This window comes from Chelonoidis abingdonii, chromosome 14, assembly GCF_003597395.2.
Source record: "Chelonoidis abingdonii isolate Lonesome George chromosome 14, CheloAbing_2.0, whole genome shotgun sequence".
Lineage (NCBI taxonomy): Eukaryota > Metazoa > Chordata > Testudines > Testudinidae > Chelonoidis > Chelonoidis abingdonii.
Genome location: NC_133782.1, coordinates 10,544,591 through 10,571,400, shown reverse-complemented (window position 1 = coordinate 10,571,400; position 26,810 = coordinate 10,544,591). Strand labels below are relative to the sequence as shown.

At 42.9% G+C, this 26,810-nt stretch overlaps 1 protein-coding gene across 1 annotated transcript in view; it reads left to right on the top strand.

Moving 5' to 3' along the window:
- The window catches only part of PHACTR3 (phosphatase and actin regulator 3), a 159,968-nt gene that overhangs the window by 66,757 nt on the left and 66,401 nt on the right, over positions 1-26,810 (top strand). Inside the window, exons 2-3 of the mRNA XM_032782626.2 lie at positions 20,059-20,220; positions 23,347-23,424. Coding sequence (XP_032638517.1) covers positions 20,059-20,220; positions 23,347-23,424 — 240 coding nt within the window. The remainder of the gene's footprint in view (positions 1-20,058; positions 20,221-23,346; positions 23,425-26,810) is intronic.

Here is a 26,810-nt window from a genome sequence, read left to right as displayed (position 1 = left end):
CCTCCGCCAGAGTTCAACCTTTGAAATAGATTTTACTTGAACAAAGTTTACAAATAGAGTAATTTCTCCTACGGGATTATCATTTAAAGAACATTATTATTTAATATGCAGCCTTTCATGTTGTTCATCACTCTGTTTGTATCCTGAAATGGAACACAAAATCCGCTGCTATGCTTTGTTTTAAAACACTGCAAGACCCCAGCATAAAATCCTATATGTCTGGTTAGCTTTATCAAAGTATATTGTTTCTTCCATATTTCCTTTGATGTGCAGCTTCCTTAAGGCTTTTGAAAATAATTATACCTCTTCAAAGCCCTTTGGAAAAAAATCAGCTGCGAAGTACCCACAAAGTGGTCTGTTTTCATGAGCATGAGCCAGCCACTGCGCCTGTCCCATGGAGCGCTTTATGGATTTCTGATGGAAGGAGATCACAATTTATTTCCCTTTGTCTCCTCTCCCCTGTTTTCTATAATGGCACTGAGGATTGCATGTATTTATTACTGTTTCTGTATTTGCTCCCAAATCAATGCACAGCTGGTATTCTCATCGCTGTCATTTTATTATTATTATAATTACTCATTGTTTCTTAAGTGTTGACAGTGTGCTTGTATCAGTGCAAAAACATAACCAAAGTCATTATCCCTGCTCTATGGATATTCTTAATCGGCACACAAGGACAGTTAGAGAAATGTCCTCAGAATGCTGTAGCTGATTTAACTTAAGAATCTATTTATGGCAGTTCTAAAAGGTAGTTCTAAATGTATTTTTTAAGGTGTGTGTAACAGAACATCCGATGTATCTGTATTTTACACTGCATGCATCCGATGAAGTGGGCTGTAGCCCACGAAAGCTTATGCTCAAATAAATTTGTTATTCTCTAAGGTGCCACAAGTACTGCTGTTCTTTTTGTGGATACAGACTAACACAGCTGCTACTCTGAAACCTGTTCTCCTATGTTAGTTTAGTTCAGATTACATTCATCTTGTACAACCATCTATCTTGTTACCTGTATGATTCTCAGCACGGGGCAGTGTCTGAGGGTCTGAGATTGCAACTCGTAAGTGAATAGGAGTTTTGCCATTAACTTAAATGGGAGAAAGATTGAGTCCTGAGACCCCTAGTTACCTTCTTCCTGAGGTATACTTTGCTGGCTGACGCTACTGTGTATGTCCTTTGCTTTTCTTAGCGGTGGGGTAGCCTTTTTTTACAACTGTAAGCTACCTGGGGCAGCTCCCGTATTTTTCCACCGTTTAAATACTAGCACTGTTTACTGACACATGGGAACCATAAGTTCAGTTCCTAGTACTGGCCTTTCACACCCACGAGGGGCAAGTGGTGCAGAGACACCGGGACCAAATTCTACTTTCATGTCCAGGTGTCCTATTATGCTGCGGCAAAGCAGTCTGGAAAAATCAGCTGTGACATACCAACATTGGGATTTGTTTTCATGAGTTTCTCTGTGTTTCTGATGGAAGACAATCAAGATTTTCTGCCAGGTTTAGCATCTATGTGTTTTGGTAGAACCCTCACTGACAGTTACGTGTTTATTACTGTCTCGAATGTAACTGACAGCAGAATTTGCCCGAGAGCATTCAGGTAGGGTGACCAGATAGCAAGTGTGAAAAATCGGGACAGGGGCAGAGTGGGTAATAGGAACCCATATAAAAAAAAGCCCCAAATATCGGGACATCTGGTCACCTACATTCAGGTCCCAGGTGGGGTCAACAGAACTTTTTGCATTACTCTTAGTGACCCCCCCTGAGACATTAAGAGCTGGTACTGAGGCGCTCTGAAGGGACCGTCAGTTACCCTCACTTACCGTTGAGGATGGTAGGGAAGATTTAAGACCTCCATGGTAGCACCAAGTTGAAGCATGGATCAATTTACTGAGAGATCTTTTTGATTTGTCTAAGAAGCAGAGGACTCTGAGTAGGAAAAAAAATGAGACGAGGTGTGGCAGGATAGGAGTAAAACCCCCTTTAAAGCCCTGCCAAAATGCTGGGTGCAGCCTGCTCTCTGGCCAGGAAGCCAGGTGTACTGATCCAGGTATTCAGCAGGGAGCCCAGCTGCAAGCCCTAATGAAGGCTGGCTCAGAGGAACATACCAAGCTAAGTAGTGACAGCTGGGCTGGAGCAGGAAAGGGCTATAAAAGCCCTAGGCAAACCTCAGTGAGGAGGCTAGCTTGGGAGGAGACAGGAGGGCAGTATCTCTGTCTTCTTGCCAACAAGGAAGCCTCAAGGGCCAGAAGACCCTGGGGAGGGTCTGTGGGGCACTGTTGTGGGATCTGGGAACTGCATGAGCACTGTAAATAAAGATACTTGGGTGATCCAACAAAAGAAGGAGTGAACAATCTTTATTATACCAGCCTAAACACAGCGTGCAGGCACAAAAGTGGGAGAGCCTGCACGGGACCCTGTGACACAAGGTTACAGTTCCCATGTAAGAAAGCCTCAAATATATGTAAACAAGGGCTGGTAAATGTTACAAAAAGCCAGTGTACTGAAGTTGCTCAAACACAGGCTCATCAAGAGAAGCTGCATGCTGACGATCCCGCACCATTACAGCCAATGAACTCTGTGTGCCATGTGCCATCTGGGTACATGGTTGGAGCCTTCACAAAAGCAGAGAGCTCGTCATTAGTCTCATTCCCTTAGTGGACAGGAAAGATGACGATGTTTGTGCCAGGGAGCAGAGAGCTCCCCAGAGGCACTTTGCTTTGTTGCTGTATTTAACTCTCCTTCCATAAATTCGTCTGCTTGGTTGTGCAGCAAAATTGAAATTCGTTTATGTTCATTCCAAGCAGTGATGAAAACCATTTAAAATTACACAAAGGAGATTGAATGGAAAGCTTTCATTGATTAGACATGCTCTCTCCTCCTTGGAGTCCCAAGTGATACAAGTACAGTAGCAACACTGGCGACTGGTGAAAACTCACCAGTTGCTTTTGATAACAGAATAAGTATTTGCAGTTATAATAACCTCACCCTGAATACTGTAGGTTCTATTTCCCATTGCAAACACAGGGGGACACAAGGGAATGGGTCACCAATATTTGGCCTCTTTATTTAAAGTTAGTTAACTGGCACCGTGTTTTGGCTATGACTATAGACTGATGTCATACACATCAGCATTTGCAATACTGTCAACATAACAATTTATAATTAAGTGGTTAAGCAACTGGTACCGTTTTTACTTGGTCACAACATCTACAGAATAAAGGATGCTGGTTTTGCCAGTTCCTAACCAGCATCCTACATTGGATTGAAAACTATTCATTACAGGATTCTTGGAATATGATGTGATCTTTGCAGCAGTTCACATACTGCTAGGCATCAAACACATAACTTAACTAGCCCCAAAAGAGGATTTCTCCTAAAAAAATGTGAAAATGAAATTTTTTTTTTTTAAAAAATTCCATTTATTTTAAATGTAATCTTTTAAAAATACAGAGAACCACAGTAATAGTCACCGATGAGTTTGCTGATTTGCCTTAAATTGTTGATAATTGTTGAACAAAAAATCTCTGATGCTATTTTATGAAGCAAGAAATTAACAACTAAGGCCCTGACCCTGCAACAAACTCCTTAGGGGAAGACTCCAAATAAAAGTCAATAGAAGGGGCTTTGTTTAGGTGCAGGATCAAAGCTAAAAAGAGAAGACGCTAAATGCATTTTGTCAGACTCCCCCTCACTCCCCTACCCCCTGTTCCACAAAATCAGCAATACTTAATACAAGGCATTACATTGGCTTGTAAATAAAGTTCTAAATGGCAATTTATTCCATCACCATGTGTTGACAAGTAATTCATTTCACACCTTTGTTTCCAGTTAGATGATCTGGAATGGCAACATTTAGAAGCCAATAATATTTTAGCAAACTGAACTATGGGAAGTCCTAAGGAGTCGTTAATGGCATTTTGAATGACCCTTTCAGTAGACTTGCTACAAGCTTTCCCAAGAACTGCTGGATTGGTCACACTCTTCTACTAACACTAGTAGAGGGGGAAAACACAGCAGAATTTGAATTCCGTACTATTTCATTTTGTTCTGTCACTGGAAGTTGCTGGAATGCAGGAGACTTGCTACATGTGGCCTTCAAATTGTGCTAGAGAACTATAGACAGCTGAAGGGTCCTTATTCTGGAAAGCATCCCTATTCAGCAAGAGGTCATGGGGACTTAAGCATATATTTAAAAGTTAAGTATGGGTTTAAGTGCTTTTCTAAATTGTGAAGAAAGGCATTCAGTAAGGAAAATCTGCTTGTAATACGCAGCAATTGGGCTTCCTTTTCTAAAATATTGCAGCGTCATTCCCTGCTGATGTTAAAACTCATCTGTTATCCATCATGGGGATGGTACAGGTTCCCCTCAGCACAACAAAATGACAAATGTTCAAAATATTGGCCCCCAAAAGCTTTGTAATTTAAAGGTTTTTCCTCTTCTGCTTGATAAATCACTGTTATTTTCTGCTAGCTAAATAAGTGTAATTCAAGATATACTCTTTTCTCTAGCTGAGCAAAAATGACAGGGATTCTACATTTACTTTTTGGGAAAAGGTTCTCACTTTCTCCCCCTCCCCCACCATGATAATCTTTTTTCCTTGGCTTTCAGAAAAGAAACAAACCATTCAGTGTCAGGTTAGAGAATCATGGACACTCAGCTGCCAACAGAGCAGTAATCATGCTGGCCTAGCAAGAGACTACTTATATGCATTTCCAGATGGAGTTATGGTAGGGTGTGCCGCATCTAAGGGAAGCATTGGTTAAATATGGTATTTGACATCCAGGGATGAAAACTCTTTCCTGGGGCTGGGACTGGAGAAGTGGAATTGTGTACAGACCATCCCAGTAAAATTTCCCTTGATAGACAGAATCAGTCTGTATTACTATCTCTTTTCCTGCTTCCTAGTCTGTTCAGGTAAGAGCTGTTCAGAGGCTGGAAAATTAGCCACCAGCTCTTCATCTTTCTCAAAAGCAGTTACTTTCTTGGCAGTTCTCTCTGCTTGGCTGATGGGTGACATGGAAGCTAATGATTACGGAACTTTGCCATTCTCCTCCATCATTTCCTTGTAAGGCAAGTAGCATTTTATCTCCACTGCAGGACCAGGATTATAGCTATGTAGTTGTTTCGTCCCACTAATCATAAAAGAAGTGCAAGCACCTTCTTGTGTAGTGGTTGTGAAACCTGCATGAGAAACATTTTATATAGCTTAATATTTTGTGAATATTTTCTGTTTTCATTCTGTGTGTGAGGGGTCCCTACCATTCCCATTAGAAATCTCCTGTGCATTTTTGATAAAAAAGCAATAATTAGCACAATAAACTGATATGCACTTGCAAGTTGTTCTAACCTCAGTCATCAGTGGTTGAAATGTTCAAAAGCACCTTAGTGCCTTAGGATCTATGAAAAGGTTTCACAGATATGCATGGATGTTGGCAACAATAGCCAAAAGATTGGTCTTGGAATCTCCATTTTCAAAGTATGGGCCGCTAGGAATTCTCATTTATATTTGAACACAGTCAGGTCAGTGTTTAAGCTTAGGGATATTACAATTCAATTAGACAAGTGCTTTCAAGCTGATCTGAGCCTCAAGATAAAGAGTAGAAACTGTGAACTTTATCATGAGATGTGATAGCTGAGTATTACCACAGCCCCTTTGGAACTGTTTGAGATACTTTATTCTCTCTCTCTCTCTCTCTTTTGGGGGAGGGGAGGAAAGAGGGGAAAAGGAGAGCTAGGAGGAAAGCAATGGGTCATCGTGATTGTTTATTGAGTTCTGAAGAGCATTTCTGAAGATTATTGTCATTGCTGTTTCAGAAAACAAACACTCTCAGACTTGAAGTAACAGAGCATCCTAACAGGAAGGACTTCAGCAGGGTTTTCATACAACCAAAGCAGGAGTAGCAGAGACCCACTGTGAAGGGATCATCCACCTTTAAGCGCTCCTTTGTGGCCTGATGTCACTGCAGATGGTCTGCCTCAGTTCTCCACTTTTCAGAGCTCTCTCAATGAAGCCCTCTCCTCTTTGGGGCTGGATTTATTTAAATAATAAACTCATTTCCAAAAGCAAGTTCTCAAATCTCCATCAAGTCCATACTCCCTGTCTTTCTTGCTAAGAGCTCCCAGGCCTTCCCTCTCTGGAACTTTTACTCTCATACCAGAGGTTCTCTGCTGGAGTCCACTTGCTCCCAGCAGCCATTCCCTGCCTTGGCAAGGCTCCACTAAACTCTCTCACCCCAGCTTCACCCTGGTTCTCTTCCCCCACACCCCAGCTGCTCTTTACAGGGGAATCAGCGCCTCCATCCCCAGCTGGTTCTACTGATTAAACCCCACATCCATCCCAGGGGTGGCAGCCAGGGCTAATTGGAACAGGGTTCACTGGCTCTGGCCCCTGAAGAGGCCCAGTACCTCAGTACACCCACAAAGGGTCACATTCTATTCTAGATTAGATGGATGCATCCCCACTAGAAGAAGATTCAAATTGGTCTATTAGATCCATTTTCATGCATCTTTTTCAATCACCGCTCTATTTTATCTTCTGTCTTATGTTTGCACTCAAATATTTCCACTATCTCCAAGGCCTGGTGTCCTCTAAGAAGACATTAGATCTAAAATTTGCACCGAAGATGCTCGATTTATGCCTATTTATGGATATAAATTAGCAACAGAGGCAGGGGAGTTGTGGTGCAGGGGCGGCCAGCAGAGTAGAGAATAAGGATGGGCGATTTTGACTTCCATCAGGCAGGCAAATTTTTATAGCAGATGCAGCAATAGCATAATGGTGACGTGGTGCAGCACAAATAAGACATTGAGAAAAGAAGGGAATTATGCTGTAAAGCGCATGTGCAAAAAATTGCACAGAAGAGAGGTCCTTGGTTATCAGTCTGATTTACAGGTTTGGATTGAATATAAAATTGAGAGCTGACCATATGTCTGGCAGACATGGTTCCCATTGGCAGAATGAGAAAGGCAGCACTAGACAGATGGGTTTCTGGGTGATGAATTTCATTCTTTTTTTCCCAAGGAAAATAAGACAAAAATAATTTTAACAACTCCACTCCCAAGTTGCTGTTGAGCAGGGGACTCTTAGATTAAACGTCTCCCATTTCTTTAATGTGATGTCTCTTCTGTAAGATGCACGTGGTATCATGAAGAAACATCGCTGCAGTAGTTTGGAGAGACCCTTTATGAAAGTAACACAGGATATGTATACACTGCAGTTACAATTCCATGGCTGGCCCGTGCCAGCTGACTGGGGCTCACGCAGCTCAGGCTGTGGGGCTGTTTAATTGCAGAGTAGACATCCGGGTTCAGGCAGGAGGGGAGAGATCCCAGCGCTCAGGCTGCAGCCTCAGCCAGAATGCGTACACCTTGATTAAACAGCCCTGCAGCCTGAGCTCCATGAGCATGAGGCAGGTGGCACGGGCCAGCCATGGGCATCTAATTGCAGTGTAGACATACCCACAGTAAGAAAGGAATGCTGTTGAGGGGCTGCAGATTCCCTCATAGGGCCATACGTGCATCATTCCAACAGCATTGGTGCCTGACTGCTGCTGGCTATGCCAGTGCAGCTATTACAATACCCAGTCTCCCGTAGCACACCGTTATCTGCTCCACTTTGTTCATCGCTAGGAAGGCCAGTGATAACAGGCTGTTAAACTGGGAGGGAAGGGAACTGAACCACTCAGCGTAGGCCCTGGCATTAAAAAAGCTTCTCTGCCAACACTTTCCCAACCTCTTTATTTATTTATTTTTGTAATAAAAGTATCCAAATAATTGTTCCTGGTACAAATGGTAATAGTGCATTATGGAAATTAGTCCTAACCTCAAGTCCCTAGCCGTGGAGCACCAGGACGAGAGGTTTTTGAGGAGAGTCTGCAATGCCCATGTGGCACGGAGTCCTTTTTGGGGAAACCTCATAGGGCAGGGGGAAGGAGCTGGCAGTGGTTGTCCCACACTGTGCTCTCCAATCCTCTATTCCACAAGGTGCGTGTGAGGGGAGCAGCAGGCCACACCAGCCTGTTGAGCTATTTGTTTTCCTCCTGGGACCCACAGCTCTGGGTGGCTAAATTCTTGCTGGGTGCAAATGCTTCACCTGTCATGCTTTACCTGCCAAAACAAGGCATTGCAGAGGTGGAGATAACTGAATTAGCCTTGATTATACAACGATCCTTCAGTGGTTTCATTTTCTTACTGTCAGTAGGTTTCCTTCTTCTCCAAGTAAAGGAGAGGAAACCACATTTTGGATTCCTCTATTACCTCTGGCATAAATTATTTTTTGTCAAAAATTCTTGCTCAAGATTTAGCCAGGGCCCAGACTCCAGAGAAAAAATACTAAAAACAATAATGACAATAAATAAATAAAAAAGATTTCAGGGTCCGTTCAAAAGCATCTGGTGATCCGGGTTTGGCCCACAGTCTGCCTATCGAGTACCCCTGCTTTACACAAACTTTGTAAAACTAATTTTGTTAATGAACCACTAGTGTCAGACCATGCATTATAAATGATAAGAAGTGTTACCAGGACTTGACACATTGATCCAAAAGGCATGAAAGGTTCCCGATTAATTTCTTTGCACCTCTGCTTCTATTAAAGTAATGCTGTTAAGTGATATGTCAACTTCCTAGAGGAACATTTTCTGAAAGAAATCACAAGCCTCAAATATATACAGTATATTTATGTCACAGAGATTTAGCTTGAGTTGCCACTCACATATTCTTTTCTTTGATGACAGTAATCTGTTCCTTCGTTATTTCAGCTAAAGCCATTTCTGAAATTCAAATACTTTGATGGGAAGCTCAGCATGACAGAATGGAAATAAACTTTCCTGACAAGAGCAGCCCGCTCCTGTCAGCCACAGGTTTTTTTCTCCTCTCCTTGAGTTCAAAAATAAAAATAAGAAGGAAATCCTTAATTTCATAAAGATGAGTGGAAATTTTCAAATAGGGATGGGTGGAAAAATTAGATTTTGGTCCACAGTAGCTTTGGTAACCCCCCCTCCCCTTCAGAAGTAGAGCTGGGCAAATAAAGAAAATTGGGTTATTTGGTGTTTTTTGTTTTTTTTTCCTCTCTGGGAGTTCAAGGAGGCGAGAGGAGAACATTCCAATTTTTTTTTTGGCAAATCTTAAAAGTTGACAGAAGCTTCTTTTTGGCTTAAACAAAATGTTTTATTCTACCTGAAATGGCCCATTTGATTTCTAGTTCTGGGCAGTTTGAAAATAAAGCAAAGGAAATGGCTGCAGAAGGAGGAGGAGCTGCTGTTGTCACCTCCCTTATAACTTTCAGCCAGTTGGTTAGGGCACTTGCTTGACATATGGGAGACCCAAGTTTAATGGGAGAGATTGAGAGTGCCTTGTGCTAGATGACCCCATAGCACAGTGGATTAGGGCACTCTCCTACTACATCAGGCAGAGGGGCAATTGAACTTGGGTTTCCGATATCACAGGTGAGTGCCCTAACAACTGGGCTAAAAGTCAAGGGCAGCTCCCGTCTCAGTGATTTTCAGAAAGGTGCCCCAGGCCCAAGAAATGTTTTTTGGTCAGAATGATTTGGCAAATGATTATCAAATTCGCAAATAGCTTCAGATCAGCCAAACCTGCGTTTGTTTGGTAAATCAGCTATTTGCTGAAAATATTTCACCCAGCTTTACTCAGGAGACTTGGTAACAAGTAGCAGGGCAAGGAGTCCTGGTAACTAGTAGCACTTACCTAAAGGGAGGTGTGAAATGCTAGACCAATCAGCAGCCAGGCATCAAGGCTAGGAGTCAGGTGGTGTGGCCAGAAATAAAGCTTGCTTTGATTGGGGGCTCAGGGCTATTTTGTGCATGATGTTCATGGAGGCATCAGTTCTCCTTCGTCATTCAGCCACTCTTCTTAAGGCTTTTCCTCTACCTTCGTGTCCCGATGCACAGATTTGCTAGACCAGACTCATCCCTGAAGTAACTCCGTGAATGGAGAGTTTACCCCAGAGATGAATCTGGCCCATGGTTTGTCTGTTTTTATTATTTTAAAGATGCTGAACTCTGGGGTGAGAGTGTGTCTGAGATGGGAAATCTTGAACAGAGGATACCTTAAATGAAAGTAGCAACGGACTAGGAGAAGTAGCACCGCTTACGCCTACCTGTCGGCCAACACATATACCCTGCTCACTGATATGACAAAGTTTAGGATGTAGTCCATGTCTGAATTTGATCTTGACACAGCTATTTGCTGTTCCCTACTTTGAATATTTTTCTGGTGTGCCAAATGGTGTCTGTTAGAGCATCAGCCTACCTAATCCCAGCATCTGATTATCTAGGCCTCAGTTTACCATCTTGCTCAACGTATTATACACACTCCACATGCTGCAAATAAGCACAGTTGGGCAGAAACTGGATTTTCTACTTCATAGGAAATTACTTCCATTTTGAAACATGGTTCCTATTCCGAAACAAAACAGAAAACAAAACATAACAACTGAAATCATCTACCAAACAAATTCCAAAAATAATTCCAGGTTTTGGGTCAATCAAAATGGCTCATTTTGATAAAATCAAAGTGGTTAATTCCAATTTTGACCTTTTAAATATTATATAATAAAAAAAATTGAAACAAAAGGTCACTTTGAAGAAGAACACAAACATTCCTTTGCAAAAAGGGTGAGACAGCTTATTTACCATAATATTCTGTTCCATTTCCCATCCCCCCCAAACAAAACGTCATCAGAACTAAAATTTCTGCACAACATTTTGCTTTTGACCAATCAGCATTTTCTGACCACTTACAATTTATGGAAAATTTACAATCATACCTACAAATAAGATTTCCTGGTTTGGAGGCTGGTTAATTGGAGCATAAAACAAATAGTTTACATGGCTGTCCCAGGCACAAATATTTCCTCCCCTTGTCAGAAGGGTTCAAAATTTGTGCAACCTTTCACAGCCCTGCAGGCATAGTCCTTCCTGTTCCTGGGACACCAAGTTAAGTTCATAGGTTCCTTCTCTCATTCCTACCACCAGTTGGCTCTCCCCCAGCCAAGCACAGTCCTCACCCCACACCCAGACCACTTCCCAGCATTCCCTGCTGCCAGGGGCGGCTCCAGGCCTCAGCATGTCAAGTGCGTGCTTGGGGCGACAAGCTGTGGGGGGTGCTTTGCCGGTGCCGTGAGGGCGGCAGGCAGGCTGCCCTCGGCAGCTTGCCTGTGGAGGGTCCAGTGGTCCCGCGGCTTCAAAGTGGACCGTCCGCAGGCAAGCCGTAGAAGGCAGCCTGCCTCCCATGCTTGGGGCGGCAAAATTCCTAGAACCGCCCCTGCCTGCCGCCTACAGGTCATTCCCACTGGTTGGGAAGCAACTTCTCTTATAATTGTACCACTTCCAGGCTGCTGTCATATGACTCTTGGACACCCGATTCATGCACCATTCATAGCCAGCTGTGGACATTAACCCTTTACAGGCCCAGTTTGCCCTGAAACGGGGTCCTCCTTAGCATTATTTTTAGTTAGACACAGACTTCAACATGATAAAGAGGACTCTGCCACTAACAATGGAAAGTTATGTCTGTATCAGAAGCCTAAAGGTCATTACAATTCTTCCCACAGTGTCTTTGGCCAAAGGGTCAATTCATTTCAGAGGGAACCTCCTCTTCCATTATTAACTCTGTGGCTGAGGTACAAAGACAGATACAATGACAATAAAGGAGAGAGGCCCCAGAGCTGCATTACAAACCAATTCATCAGGAAGCAGAGCATGCCTTGCCTCACAAATTTGCCTGCCGTTTTTGTCTGCTGCGTTATTTTTCCACTGCTTTCAGGTTGCAGCTTTTCAGGGTTCTTCTTGCAGTGATGCAGCGGCGATTTGTTCAGGCATGATTCCGCTTATCATTAATGGAAGTTACCTAAATGCCCAACAAGTTGATAGGCTCTAGACCCTTTGGCAATTGCATAAACACCACAGGGTGACTTCCCTGTGTCCACTTTGAATATTCACAACTGTACTTCCAAGGGCTCTCACAGCTCCTCTCTGCAGCAAGGCTCGCATCTCAGCTCTGGTTCCTGATGTGCTGAACAGCCATACAGATTCCACACTGTGAATTACAGCAGTCTAGGCATCAAACTATAGTCTCTTTGGCTCAGTAGGAAAAATCCAAAAATGTAACAGCCAACCTGCAGAACCCAGACACACTCACAACATAGTTAACACTGGAGATAATAAAATATGAAGCATGTTTATGTTGGGAAATAGCTAGTCCTCACCTCCCTCTCTCGGGAGAGGTCCCCCAAGCAGAGCACATGGACATCTTACCACGAAATCCCACAGGACTGGGGCTTGTCAGGAATGAGTCGATTTGCTTCAACCCCAGCCAACAAGATTTTAAATGACAAAGGAATAAGACAAGGGGGGACTATTCTATTGGATCTGAGTTGCAGAGGTGCTAAGCACCTCCAGCTCTAGCTCAAGCCAAGCGGGACTGCAGGTAATCAGCACCTCTGGCATATCAGGCCCTGGCAGTTCTCTCTTAATTCAACTAACATAATTGTTCTGATCTGATCTCTCATTAAAAGCTTTCTCCCCTCTTGCCTGGTTTATTCTGCGAATCCATTGGTCACTTCAGAATCCCTTCCATGGCTTTGAGTTGAGATATCCTGGATATCAGACTGCTGCCACTGATGACTGAACATGTAGGAAGGGCATGCTGATTAACAGAACCTCAATCTCTACTGTACTTAACTGTCCATTTTTGCACCTTCCTCTGAAGCATTTGGAACAGGCCACTATCCAGGACAGGATACTTGCCTGAGATAACCATTGGCCCGATCTGGTCTGGAAATATCTTATTTTCCTTGTGAGTATGCTCACTATCTACCACACCTATAAAGGAAAAATGACAGTGCACAGTGTGAAAGGTGAGATAACCACCGAACAGTCCAAGCAGCAACTGTGTTCATTTTTAACCATGTCTGGTTGCAGGATGTGGTACCTTCATTAACAGAGGTCTGGAAATCAAATCATAACAGCCTTCTCCAGTCCATGTTTCTGGTGCAAGTGTATCATTTCCAGAATCCAAAAGCTCCACTGTTGGGACCATTACTTCTAGGAGTGGTGTCAAAGGGCCATGTGCTGGCCACAGAGAAACTGCCAGACGTCTCTAGGTGGAGGGGTGCAGATTTGACTGTCTAGTTGTGACTTGCAGAACAGCAATCAGCCCTACTTATGTTAAGTCCCTGCTATGGGCTAAGCTTGTGCTTACATGCGCTTGTGTAAAGGTTCTCTCATGTCCTTCCACACTGGAGTGCTCTTCAAGCTGTTGCTCACGGTCACTTTCCCTGATTATGAGAATCTGATCTGGCTTCCAGTTGTTTACATTTCCTGTGCATCTTTTACATAATCATGCAGACCAGCCCCAGGCAATCTGACTCAAAAAAAAAAGAGAAATAACCACATTATATTTAATATAATTAAAATATTAACTGCAGATCCAAAAATGTGCTGAATGCTTCAGAAAATGGTTGGAGAGTTGGCAAACCCGGGCCGCTTGCTGGCTGCAGGTTCTGGCTGATATTTAGGTGTGTGCGCTACTTCAGTAGTCGCTGCAGCATGTGGGAACTGGTTACATTCTGTGTGGTAGTCTTCTTATCTCCCAAATAGCCAACCCACAAAAAAGAAAAAATGATTTGAGTAAAGGTGAAGAGCTCTGAGGGCTTTCACATGGTTCTTATTGCCAAGACGACCATTCCCTTGATATTTATGACTTCAGGACATCTGTCTTATGTTGGTTCCATTTAAAATTTTTCTCCCTCTCAGTCGGATGGTGCAAAATTTGAGAACTGCACACAGTAAGAAGATATTAGGCAATTAAATCAGTTTCCTTAGACCTGTATGTGCCTTGTTACAAATATTTAGATCAATAAAGTTAGAAGACATACCAAAGTCTGCAGTGGAGGAATGGTCTTACCCACCCTAAAATTAGTCTTCCCTTTCCAGCCTTCATCCTCTGTGTCCATATTTCAAGGAGTTTTAACTTCAATTTAAAGGACTAAATCTTGAGTCTGGCTAAGCAGTGCCCAGTACAGGACCTGAGGGGCTGGAGGAAGATGCTACATTTATACCCCCTGTTCCTAGTGGACAGGCAGGCTCCAGTGTAACCCCAGCATAATTTTGAGCAGCCTCAAGGCTGCTCTAAATTATGTCACCTAGAATGGCCTCCTAGGGGCTGCTACATTTTCACATAAAAGAAAACAAACAATTGAGTTAACTCTCTATCCTCCCTGCATTATCAAAGTTTCCTCCAATCCAAAGCAAAGCCAAGCTCACAGTACAGACTTCCCTGTCTCAGTTTGTCGTTCTCCTGCTCCCGTTGCTCTTCAGTCCTCATCTCCTGCCCTTTTGTGGGCCAAGCTCTCCAATTCCATCGCACCGCTGCACCTTTGCTTTTCCCGGTGCCAGCTGTTTTCTGAGAGCAGCCCTCTATAACACTATGGTCAATAACTTTGCTTTTACTCCCCCCACTAAGCATACTGATTTCTTCTAATTATTCTTCAAAACTAAAATGAACCGAAACTCACCCCATGTGCAAAGCTAAGAACCAGGCAATAAGACAGTTATCAAGTTAACTCAATTCAATACCCTTTGGAGACCTCAAGGTTGTAGAGTGGATGCCTCATTATCCCATCCAAGCTTAACGCTTTGTCAAACACCTCTTCTTCCTTGCTAGACCCACCTCCTGCTTCTTCATTAGAGAAATATAAGTGGGGTCTGAACACTGGAACTGTTCCTTCTGGCTACCATTAATTAAAAAGCCCAAGAGTAACAGGCAAGAGTAAATAGGGATATTGCAATCAACTTTGGGAGGAACACTAGCAACTGCACAACTCCTAATAGCTACTGGTTCCCCTTTTTTGAGAGTCCTTGTAAACTCCTCCACTGTCGGCTTTGAAGACGATCCCAGGGGAGTAAGTAAACATTGTTAGAGATGCATCAAATTTGGGATGAGGTTTATTTCCTAGGCTTGCCTTGATTTCCTGGTTTCAGACAAAGATGCTACAGTGATGTTATGCTAGAGGTGGTCAGTGAAACATGTGGGTGATGTCTAAATCCTGAATGAATTGCAGCGGCGTCAGCAACCTGCCAAGACATCCTCTAAAATCAGTTGGCTCATCTAATCTCCACTTACATGCTTGAAAAACTCCCAGGACAATGGGAATTGCTCAAGCAGTGGTGCATAAGAGTGTAGGCAAGCACAAGGATAGGTTGTTGAAATTGCCCTGACCCCCACAGTAGCTTCCATCCCACTACTGAGAATCTGATTTGCAGCCTTAGGAATGAGAGGAGCTAATTTTGTAAATGTTCACATTCCCATTACAATGGCTGTCACGAAGAAGGGCTAAATGCCATTTTCTGCTGCATCTGTTATAGCTTTAAAATCATCATAATAGCAGACCCACTGTGTGTCTTTTCTGTTATCACTGCTGGCTCCATAACAAGGAAAAGATGCAATGCCTCACAGTTTTATTTTCACTGTGCTGCTTATTTTCAAATATATCATTGGGAAAAAAACAGCCCATGAGATTCCTGCATTCTGGTGGCAGTTAAAAGGTTGCCATGCTGCGGTTCCCCTCAGGTGCTATGCCTCATTGCTGTTTCCTGATCTTTACTCAGCATATACTTCCAGACTGAAATTCACAAAGTCTATCTTGTTTAGACAACGTAAGAACGCCCATACTGGGTCAGACCAAAGGTCCATCCAGTCCAGTATCTTGTCTTCCAGTGGCCAATGCCAGGTGCCCCAGAACAAATGAACAGAACACAATCATCAAGTGATCCATCTCCTATTGCTCATTCCCAGCTTCTGACAAACAGAGGCTAGCGACAGCATCCTTGCCTGTTCTGGCTAATAGCCATTAATGGATCTCTCCTCCATGAATTTGTCTAGTTCTTTTTTGAACCCTGTTATAGTCTTGGCCTTCACAACATCCTCTGGCATAGAGTTCCACAGGGTGACTGTGTGTTGTGTGAAAAAATACTTCCTTTTGTTTGTTTTAAACCTGCTGCCTATTAATTTTAGTTGGTGACTCCTAATTCTTGTGTTATGAGGAGTAAACAACACTTCCTTATTTACTTTCTCCACACCAGTCAAGATCTTATAAACCTCAATCATATCCCCCCTTAGTCTTCTCTTTTCCAAGCTGAAACATCCCAGTCTTATTAATCTCTCTTCCTACAGAAGCCGTTCTATACCCCTAATAATTTTTGTTGCCCTTTTCTGAACCTTTTCCAAATTCCAATATATCTTTTTTCATAGAATATCAGGGTTGGAAAGGACCTCGGAGGGGGGAGAAGGGGTCATCTATCCAACCCCCTGCTCAAAGCAGGGCCAATCCGTAACTAAATCATGGGATTTGAGATGGGGCAACCACATCTGCACGCAGTATTCAAGATGTGGACATACCATGGATTTATATAGAGGCAATATGATATTTTCCATCTTACTATCTATTCCTTTTGTAATGATTCACAACATTCTGTTCGCTTTTTTGACTGCCGCTGCACATTGAGTGGATGTTTTCAGAGAACCATCCACAATGATTCCAAGATCTCCTTCTTGAGTGGTAACAGTTAATTTAGACTCCATAATTTTATATGTATAGTTGGAATTATGTTTTCCAATGTGCATTACTTTGCATTTATGAATATTGAATTTCATCTGCCATTTTGTTGCCCAGTCACCCATGTGATTCCCAGCTCACATACACATACCTGCGCAAGCTCTGCTCCAGCTAACATGCTAAAAATAGCAGTGTAGTCAGGGTAGCATGGGCAGTGGGTACGTAGCTGAGCAGCTAGCCTGAGCCTCCACCCATGCTAGTGGGGCTGTTTGACCAATCTGTTCTTAAAAACCTCCAGTGATAGGGATTCCAACACCTCCTTTGGCAAGGCATTCCTGTCTTTAACTCCTTATAGTCAGAAAGTTTTTCCTAATATCTAACCAAGCCTCTCTTGTTGCACATTAAGCCAATTACTTCTTGTCCTGCATTCAGTGAACATGGAGAACAATTGATCATTATCCTCTTTGTAACAGCACTTAACATAGTTGAAGTCTTCTTTTCTCAAAGACTCAGTCTTCCAGTGATCACAAAAGTAGTAGACCACATTTGTCCAATGAACAAGAAGGAAACAAGAGATTAACATCTCAAGATGTGGGACATTCCATAGTGGAACAGCAAAAAATCCAGTTATTTATTAGAAACATTTCATTTGCTTCTGATCTGCTGGATGAATAAGGGTGCTCATTCAGTGCAGTGGTAAACCGGAAAATCCATTTAACACTGAGGAAGATGAGAAAGCTTCCATCAAGTAGCTTTTAATTTTTTTCTTTTCTCTTGATTTTACCTGTCATTACATTTTCACTTTATGATGTAACTATGTTTCAAGTGGCACTGATCATACTCAAAGAACATGACTCCTGAGTTACAAGGTGAATCACAAACTGAGTCTTTTCGGTCAAATAGTGAAATTAGCACTGTATCTCCTCAACCTCCCTTAATGACAGGTGAACAAATTGTGCCCATACTCACGTAGCAAGTTTTGAGTGTTTTAACTGTTTCTTTATTTCATGTGCTTATACGACACAGAAGAAAAAAAAAGTGTTTTTACATCCATTGTTCAGTTCTGCTAACTAATGTGACAAAGTATTTAACTTTTCTGTTTAAAGTTCATCGGCAATATCAATATTTAATACCAATATTTTCAAAATTAAATGAAAAAGAAGAATAAGTTCTTCCCCTCTCTGTGTTGAATTTTTTTTCAAAATTATTTCCTGTTCTCTTGGAAATCCCCACCTTTACACTGACATTTATGTATTTGCGCCCTGTCAACTTGTTTTTAAAACCCATTAAAATACCATATTTAGTTTTCTTGTCCACTAGTCACAAAGCAAAATTATTGTCATTTTATTATCCCAGAGACCAGTGGCTCAGAAATGTTCATATACTCATTGTTCCACACTGTCATTTAAATTGCAAAGGATTGTTGGAAAAGATATGCAAATCATCTTATAATTTGCACTCTCATGACATGGCTGGGTGACGGATAAAAGCATCACTCTTGGGAATTAGTATATTGGTGTCCAAATGCACATCTCAACAATGTCATCAATATCCTTGTTTATGGAGCTGTGCTATCATCTTTCATGGTAATGGCTGGCAGAAGCCTGTCATTATTCAATCTTTATTGTTCCGTGCAAAGCTTGGCTATAAACAAAATGAACAGTCATGTGAAGACAAAATATTGAAAATGTCTGAACCAGTTGCCCACCTGAAGCATTATCTGCATGCTCCTGTGGTTTTGCTGGATGAAATGGCTTCGCATTTTCCCGTCTCCCCCAATTTCCTTAAGGAACATATCAGCGTAATAGCTGTTGGCGATTTTCTTAAGTACTACATGCCAAACAATCTAGCCTCATATGCAAAAATCTGAGCCAGTTCATACAAACAGATGTGTTCTATAGTAGTTAGGGGAGGACAGTTCATTTTCAGGAGAGTATCTTATTAATTGATTAACTATTATTATTGATTTGCATTAGCATAGCACCTAGGAGCCCTGCTCATGGGCCAGCACTCCATTGTGCTAGGCACTGCACAAAGACAGTCCCTCCCTGTGGTTTCAGCACAGAATTGGGATCCAGGAAGTCCCCTCCTGGGAGCTCATCCTAGCTAAGTCACGAACTTCCTCTCTGACTTTCAGCAAGCTGCCTCTTAGACCTAAATATTCCAAAATGGCCAATGGTTTTAGGTGCTTAACTTGAGACCATGTGGGCCTGATTCACACAAAAGTGCTGCGTATCCAGTGTGTCTGCTGAAGTCATTAGGAGCTGCAGTTCCTCAGCACCTCTGAAAGTCAGACTCAAGGTGTCTCATGTTGGGCACCCAAAAATCAGCAGTCACTTGTAAAAATGTCTCTTTTAACCTTTCTGTGCCTCGATTTCTGCACTGGTAGACTGGAACTAACACTCACCTACCACACAGGCATGGTGTAAATTAATGAGTTTTTATAAACCACTTAAAAGCTGGAAAAAGCTGTGCAAGTGTTAGGTGTTGTTGCAGCACTTATTATTACGGTCTACCGACTCGGGTACTTATGGGGCCCGCATTACACCAGCATTTGAGCACTTATTCCCCATAATCTCCCATGTGAGATAGAGAAGTGCCATCATCTACAGGGGTAACAAGCAGAGAGAGAAAGTAACTTGCCCAATCTCACACTGGAAACATGACAGAGCAGGAAACCGAGTCTCGGTCTCGTGTGTTACGAGGTAGTGTCCCACCCCTTAGGCCATCCTGACTCACCAATTCAGCCTGTGACTAACAATTCTTGTTGTTTGCTAGCACGAGGCTCCTTCCTTTCACTTCACTTCCAGTTTGATCCCTTCATAGGCCAAGGAAGAAAGTGAGCTCCCAAGTCCAACATAACATTTAAAACTACAGCCTCCCCCTCTCTCACACAGGTGCTTTTGTTGGAGTAAGATCCTGGCAGAGGATGCTCTCATTGAGCAAGCATGAGATAGTCTGTTGTGGAGGGAAGGGGAGTTATGAGGTCAACACATCCCTTGGGCAGGGGAGAGGGCTGTCGGGAATCACGCCAAAAAGTGAGCATCCCTGGCCAGGATGGGAGCATGGCCAAGGCAGACTGGGGATGCGCAAATTCAGTACATCTCCTTCACTGGAGCTTAAACTCCATGGAACTAGCCCCCGATGGACTCCTTGAAGGGGGCCTCAAGAGAGTCACTCAGATACCAGATGCTTGGAGTCAGTGGTGACGGGTGAGATACAAAGCCAAGAAAGGTCCCCCCTGCAATACAAAAAGCTATGCTGGCACATACCCTGCTCAGCATCCGTGAATCTGGTGCCCCTACTTTAAGGATTCCAATTATTTCATTTCCCTGTCTTGCACTACAGTGCTTGGTAACTAAATCAAATGCTCTTTTAGCTGGAATAACCACCATACCTCCCCCCACCTTACTAAGACTCTTCTGAAACACTTGGTCTTATTTTCTTTTAACCAGCAGCCTTGTTCTGTTTTTGCCTCTCAGATGAGATGGAGCAGTCCCCTGCAATGCATTCTGAATATCTGGTCTCAGGGATTAGAACTCCTCCTGTGAGAAGGAACAGCAAGCTGGCAACACTGGGCAGGATCTTCAAACCATGGAAGTGGAGGAAAAAGAAAAACGAGAAACTAAAGCAAACATCAGCAGGTATGGGAAGAGCAACAGCTTGATTCAGTGCAAGGCAAAGTCCACCCTGTGAAAAAAAATGAGCAGAGTTTGCTGAAGTAGGGCAGGTTATTGATAAGCTATTTCTAAATGGAAGTGTAAGAATCTGGCCTGTCATAGAGTCAGACACTTTAAGGTCAGAAGGAACCATTAGGATTTGACCTCTTGGTCACAGGATTTCTACCAATCCAGTGAGCAAAGAACAAAATCCAAAACTTGATTTATCAGGCTGTCCACTGTCTTACCTCCCCGCTTCTGCCCTTCACTGATCTTTGTAAGGGACGAAGATGCTGCAGCATTAGCAGGGACTGCTAATTTAAAGGCCAGACTGTGATACTTTAGATTGAATAGTACCTTAGATATGAATAGTGCAACTGAAGTCAGAGGACCACTCGTGGAGTTAGATACCCTCACTCATTTTCAGTAGCACCTAATCCTGGCCCTTCTGGTAAAGCCAAGTACAGAAGGGATTTCATTACTATTCCTTCCAATCTACCTAAAATCCCCAGAAAAGCTAAGAGAACATTCCATGAATACTTGGAACTAGCCCCTCATCAGATGCATCTCAAAGTAATTACCAGCTGCTGGGCTCTTCGTGGCCTTTGTGAAATAAGTCAATGGTATCAATCCAGGTCCACAACTTCATAACTGATCCCTGTGTTGGCACTTAGCGGAGAGGTGATGGACTAACATGAGCTCAAGTACTTCCAAGAGATAGATTCTCCAGCTCAGGGTTAATGCACATCAGAGGGACAGTGTGAGGAAGCCTACACTGTGACAGCTCTGTGGCTATATGGTGGTACTAATCTGGCCCCTTGCATTCAGAATTCAATAACAAAAAGAAGAACACTAGGTTAAATACTGAAAAAAAATGAATTACTCAGATAAATTACTTAACATAAATATTAAAATCCATTAAATAATGCCTCTGAATAATAGTATATGACCAGCTCTACTTCCTATAGCTTAGCAACATCTCCCAAAGCTTTGCATCTAAATGGTAGCCATACACCACATAATTGAGGTTTCTGGTCGCTAGCGATTTTTTCAATTTTCTAAACATGGATTTTTGTACATGTACGTTGTATTTAAACTTATTTTTAAATTCTTGTTTTTGGGCAGGGAATTTATCAGGAACTCTAAACATAGCATATTATTCAACTGTATTAGTCACCAGTGACAGATATAATGGAAAATGAATGTTATGATCAGAAAGAGAAAACACAGTTTTCTTGTTTCAGCCAAAGCAAAACACCAAGATCATCTTTTGACCCAGACACCTTTAGTTTATTACCAACAGGGCATAGAAATGAATCCTAGCAATTCTTGATACAACTAGTTCAGTAAGTTCAGTGGCAGTCAAACGACTACTGGGTGTCTTCTCTGTAACGTGCAAACTTAAATGAAGTTTGCAGTCATTATTTCACTCCTCGGGGACTTTCTGTGCATGAGAACAGTTGCTAGAAACACGACTCCATGTTTTGTTCTGCCTTTCTGGGAGGTGGGTCACACTGACATGGAAAATGACAAGAGGGAGCTACTCTGACTGGTAGGGCTGGACTCTTAACCAGAACACTCTACAGAATGTAAATATTCCTTCCTGAAAGTGTCAGCCACTGTATTAAAGATATGCTCAGCAGACCAGAGTGTGAGGGACAGTGTCTGCTCTCTCGAATCTCTGAAGACACCCCCAGGAGTACAGCAGTCAGAAACAAGAATCACTTGTCTTTTCCTGAGATTCTAAGGAGTGACTCCTTGTACCTGTGCATGGGCTGATGCAAACTGGATGGGCACATGGGGGCTCTGTGCAGATCATATGAGAAGGAACACGCTCTGCAAGGCGGCTCCACGCTTGCTACTGCACCATCAAGAGTATAGTACCTACCAGATGACGTGCATTCCTGCGCCTTGGTAGGAATGACTGCTGCATCTTGTTAGCCTTGAATCTGTTTGCCAGTCTTTCACTCATCCCCTGAAATACCATTTTTACTCTAAGACAGAGGGAGCCTCTTCTCTGGGGACTAGGGAGCATGAATCCCTGGTGTGAAATGTTGCACATTTCCTGTGTGGGCTCCAAGCATCCCTCTTCCTACACTGTGCAGAGCAGAACCATTCCAATTCCAATTCCATTGCATGAAGACTCTACTTCTTCTGCCGAAGAGGATGTGTGCAGGACTTGCCCCTGACTGTGGAAGCTAAAGTGCTATCAGGAGACAGGACACAGTGATATTGCCACCATTCTCAACACCATGCAGCTGCATTTCTCTGGTGGTTTGATAAATCTAGAAAAGGAAACACTGAGTTAAATCAGATTCACTCCTCTCAAACTTGGCAAATTCCTCTGCTACATAGAAGGGGCTGATTCACAGAATGGAAGGTAGTTAGAGATATAGGAAACAGCAAGAGAGAGATTGGAAACCCCCTTTTTCATTCTGTGACTAGAATTAGCTGGTGATTTACTAGAGAAATTCGTAAGCAAGGAGGGCACATATAGGCCTTGGCTTTGTGGATGAAGATCAGTCAGGTGCGATAATATATTCAACAAATACAAATTACATGGTTCAAGAGAGGGGCACATTGGTTAGTGAGCAAGAAAGCTTGGTAGGGATGGTTTCATTGTCTTGCCCCTGCAAATCAGTCACACACTAACTTTTTTTCCTATTGCTTTGCACAGGGAGGTCTGAACCCAAACCAGGACCTGAACATCTCCCAAATTTGGGGAAAGTTTAGACTGAAAACCAGACCGCTGGCACCTATGTGTAATAGGTCCAATCAAAGACCTGGTCTGCAACACTCTTGGACTTTGGATCTGGATATGAACATGATTGTTCAAACCCCTTTTGGAAGCTTTGATCTTTTCAGCATCGTGCATCTTGGCTAGCAATACTACCACTGCTCTAGCAATGAAAACACACTGAACTGGCCAGCTGGTCACAAACCACACTTGCCCCCTAAAACTCTAACTGTGTAGTCCTCCTCTGGTCAGCTCACTACATGTGGGACTAGAGAGCACCCACCTGTTGCAGCTTTCATATTGAGTTGTCTCATGTGTCTACTTCCATCCATTGTTTGCTCTGATTTTCTATGTTCTGCTATCACTTTCTGCAGTGTTAGAGAAGAAGATTACTGCAAGGCCAGGTCGGGATGAACTCATTAAGAAAGGTCTTCTGGAGATGATGGAACAAGGCAAGTAAACTCCGTCTTCATTTTTTATTGTTGTCCTTTACATGAGGGCTGGAAGCATATGATGGCAAGAAATGATAAGAACCCACAGTCAGGGGAAAAAAAAAATCTGTGACCAGTTTGAACAGTCTTTGGATCAGTTTCATACCCGGTGTCTCTCAACATATCCAGCGTGGTTTATGGTGTAACTATCTTGGGTGCCATTCCACTGTCGGGTTTACACAAGACATGAATTCAATCATATTTAGTGCAATTGCTATAAGCCCTTCTACTCAGATTGCCAAGAAACTCAGTAAAGTTTATATGAATATAAACTCAGCTATACAGAACTATTCAGCAATGAAGCTAGCAAGTACAATCCATGAATTCAGATCTCCTAGACTGAGATTAATCCATATTTTCTGCTGTCTTTCTGGTAAACCAGGTTTAGTACAAGGTGTATTCTAATTATATGAGTTCTTCATTCCTACAGAAGAGTGAGGCATCAAGTACTGTTATTTTTACAAGCTTACCTGAATACAAAACAAGTGTGAAGCAATGACTAACTGCAAGATGATAACTTGCCATACATATGCTGGAAGGTTTGTGATTCTGTATGTTACTCGTCTAAGGCCCCCAAACAGATGCTTCTAAATGAACAAAAGACCTGTTCCTGAGAGAGTTTAGCATTCTACCAGGTTAGAAGTGATGCTGGGAGCACACCAAAACAGCCATTTTTTTCCCCTAAAAAGATAGCTTTAAAAAAAAAAAAAAAAAGCCTTTCCCTCTTGAGGCTGAGAACTTTGTAACAGATGGTGTTATGAAGGAAGAGGGGCCAGCTGAGTCAGTTCAATTGGAGAGGTGGAATATTTTATTGAAACTAATAGGAGCGATAATTATATTCCCTTGTTTAAAACAAAATTCCAAATCTATAAATAACTCTCATAATGATACTTGATGAGGCTGTGATGGAGAGTAACTGAACAGAAAGTGAGCATTTTAAACAGAGAAACCTGTCATAACTGCAGAAAAGCTACATGTATGATGCTTAAGTACAAGTTATAAACCTACATGGCCAACTTACTTTAAAATAGAAGTTTTTTCATAATTTTGGCTGTTAAATATGAGGAGTTTTTCACTGAACTCTTTTGCTCTTAATTCTAGACCAATATTTGGTCTGGTAGCATATTGGTACTACTAGATAGATAAATCTAAGTCTGAGGGCTTCTCTACATGGTGGGGTAACGTGCTTTCCAGGGCTCTGACTTCTAAAGCACATTAATTGTTCTGTGTAGACTCCACAGGTGTGCACAAAAGGTTCCCTGGTGCACTTTCAAGTAGTACTGAGCACTTTCAAATAGTTTGTTTAAATGGTCAGCATAAATCCTGCTGATGCACTTTATGTGCAACATGTTAGAGCGCTTTCAAAATTACACCTGTGCAGCGCATTAGCCCACCGCATAGCAAAGCCCTGAGAAATCTACTAGGGGTGTGTATATGTATGTGTGTACACACACACGTGTACATGTGTATGTATATCTAGTAGACTTCTCAGGGCTTGTCTCCATGGTTTTCAGTGATTTCTGAATCTGAAAACACTGGAAGTTATGGGTTTTTAAGAGAGCAGTACAGACAAGTGATATAGAGCACATCAAAGTCAATAGCAGTAGGATTGGATCAGCTTTTCACTTGTCACTGAGAACTGGTTCAATGGGGGCTATGTATTAAAATAATTTTAGCAAAAAGCAGATAAGCCTAGTTTAATAAACAGGAGTGGGGTTTTTAAAGGTCAGTTGGAAATGGACTGGCTGGGTATTTCCCTTCACATACACACACACACTCCCCACCGCCACCCCCCTTTTTTTAAAAAAAAAAAAAAAGTCTTTTTGTTACTTTTACATGGAGCCTATAAAACCATCAGGCAAATTTACAATGCCACACAACTGTCTAGATGGGAGAGTGTGAGTTATGGGCAACCAAAGGACAATATAATATGCTCCGTGTTATTTCCTTCCAACACAATGGATGTTTTGAATCTCCGAGGCTATTTTATGGCTTTAACAACATATGCCATTTATTAACAGCTGTTAAAAATTGCCCAGGATGTCTTTTAATAACTGATGAGAAGCCTACTCAGACTACAATAATGCTGTGGCAGTTGCATTCTAATCTTTTCCGTCAATCCTCTTTTTAATGGACACTCACTGCAATAAACTGCAATTGTTAGAGCAGCAGCATTGTGCTAAGCACACCACAGTAAATCTCTAAGTCCTGGGCTTTTCTTTGGGACTCTGCTCTCATGCTGAACATCTGGGGAGGGATTCACAAAGGTATTTATCTGCCTACCACCCCACCCTGGTACCTGCTCACATCAGTAAAGTAATCCAAACAGTGAGAGACGGAGATCAAGTCTGAGAAACCTGCTAACCTGCCCTCACATCTTTCCATCAGCAGCGACACACTCCATCGGCACAGCATGCTCCTCTGCTAACTCACATACCGCACTACGCCAGGCTGCAGAAACCGTGCAGCATCTCTTGCAGGGCCGTTCGGCCCAGCTCTGGGTAAGGTCCGGAGCAGGAGCTGCTTCAACTCAAGAGCAGCCCAGGGAGGAACTATCATCAGAGCAGTTCCTCTCCTGTGCCTGCCTTGCTTTGCAGATAGGTGATAAGTTACCGCCCGCTTTCTCAAAGGACAGTTTATTCTCCTACTACTTCTGGGCACAGCCAAGGCCCACTCAGCGCTGCCCAGAGGATTCAGGGGGCCTGGGGCAAAGCAATTTTGGGGGCCCCTTCCATAACAAAAAGTTGCAATACTATATTCTTGTGGGAGCCCCTGTGGCCAGGGGCAAATTGCCCATTTATCCCCACCCCCGGGCAGCGCTGGGCCCACTTACACTTAGAGGGGAACAGCCAGCAAGGAACCCCTGCTCACCCCGTCCCAGGGCTGGTGCCACAATATGAGCAGCCTCACTTCTCTTTCCTCCCCAGCGTGGCTGAGTACGGCCGAGGAACAGGGTAGCCATGTTGACAGCAGTGGGCACTACTGGAAATGATGCAGCAGCTTTCATTAACCATGGGTTGCTGTCTCCTGTTAACTCTGCCCGACCTGTGCCACTTCTGAGGCTTTTGTTCATCACTGGGGGGTGCACGTGCTCCCCAGGGCTTCTGCAGTGGCAGGAGCAAGTTAATGGATAAGGTTTGTTCCTTGACTGTATTGCACTGTAGCGGACTGATTACTCCAGCATGAAAGAGCATTGCTTCCTCCTGAGATCACTTTCCATGGTGTTCTGGTGGTGTAGATTCTTTTGTGTTTTCCTCATCTGTAGGTATAAAGTTACCTTCTTCCCCCACCCTCGCTCAAAAATCTATGGGGTCAATATCTCCCCTGCAAATCAATGCACTTCCTTC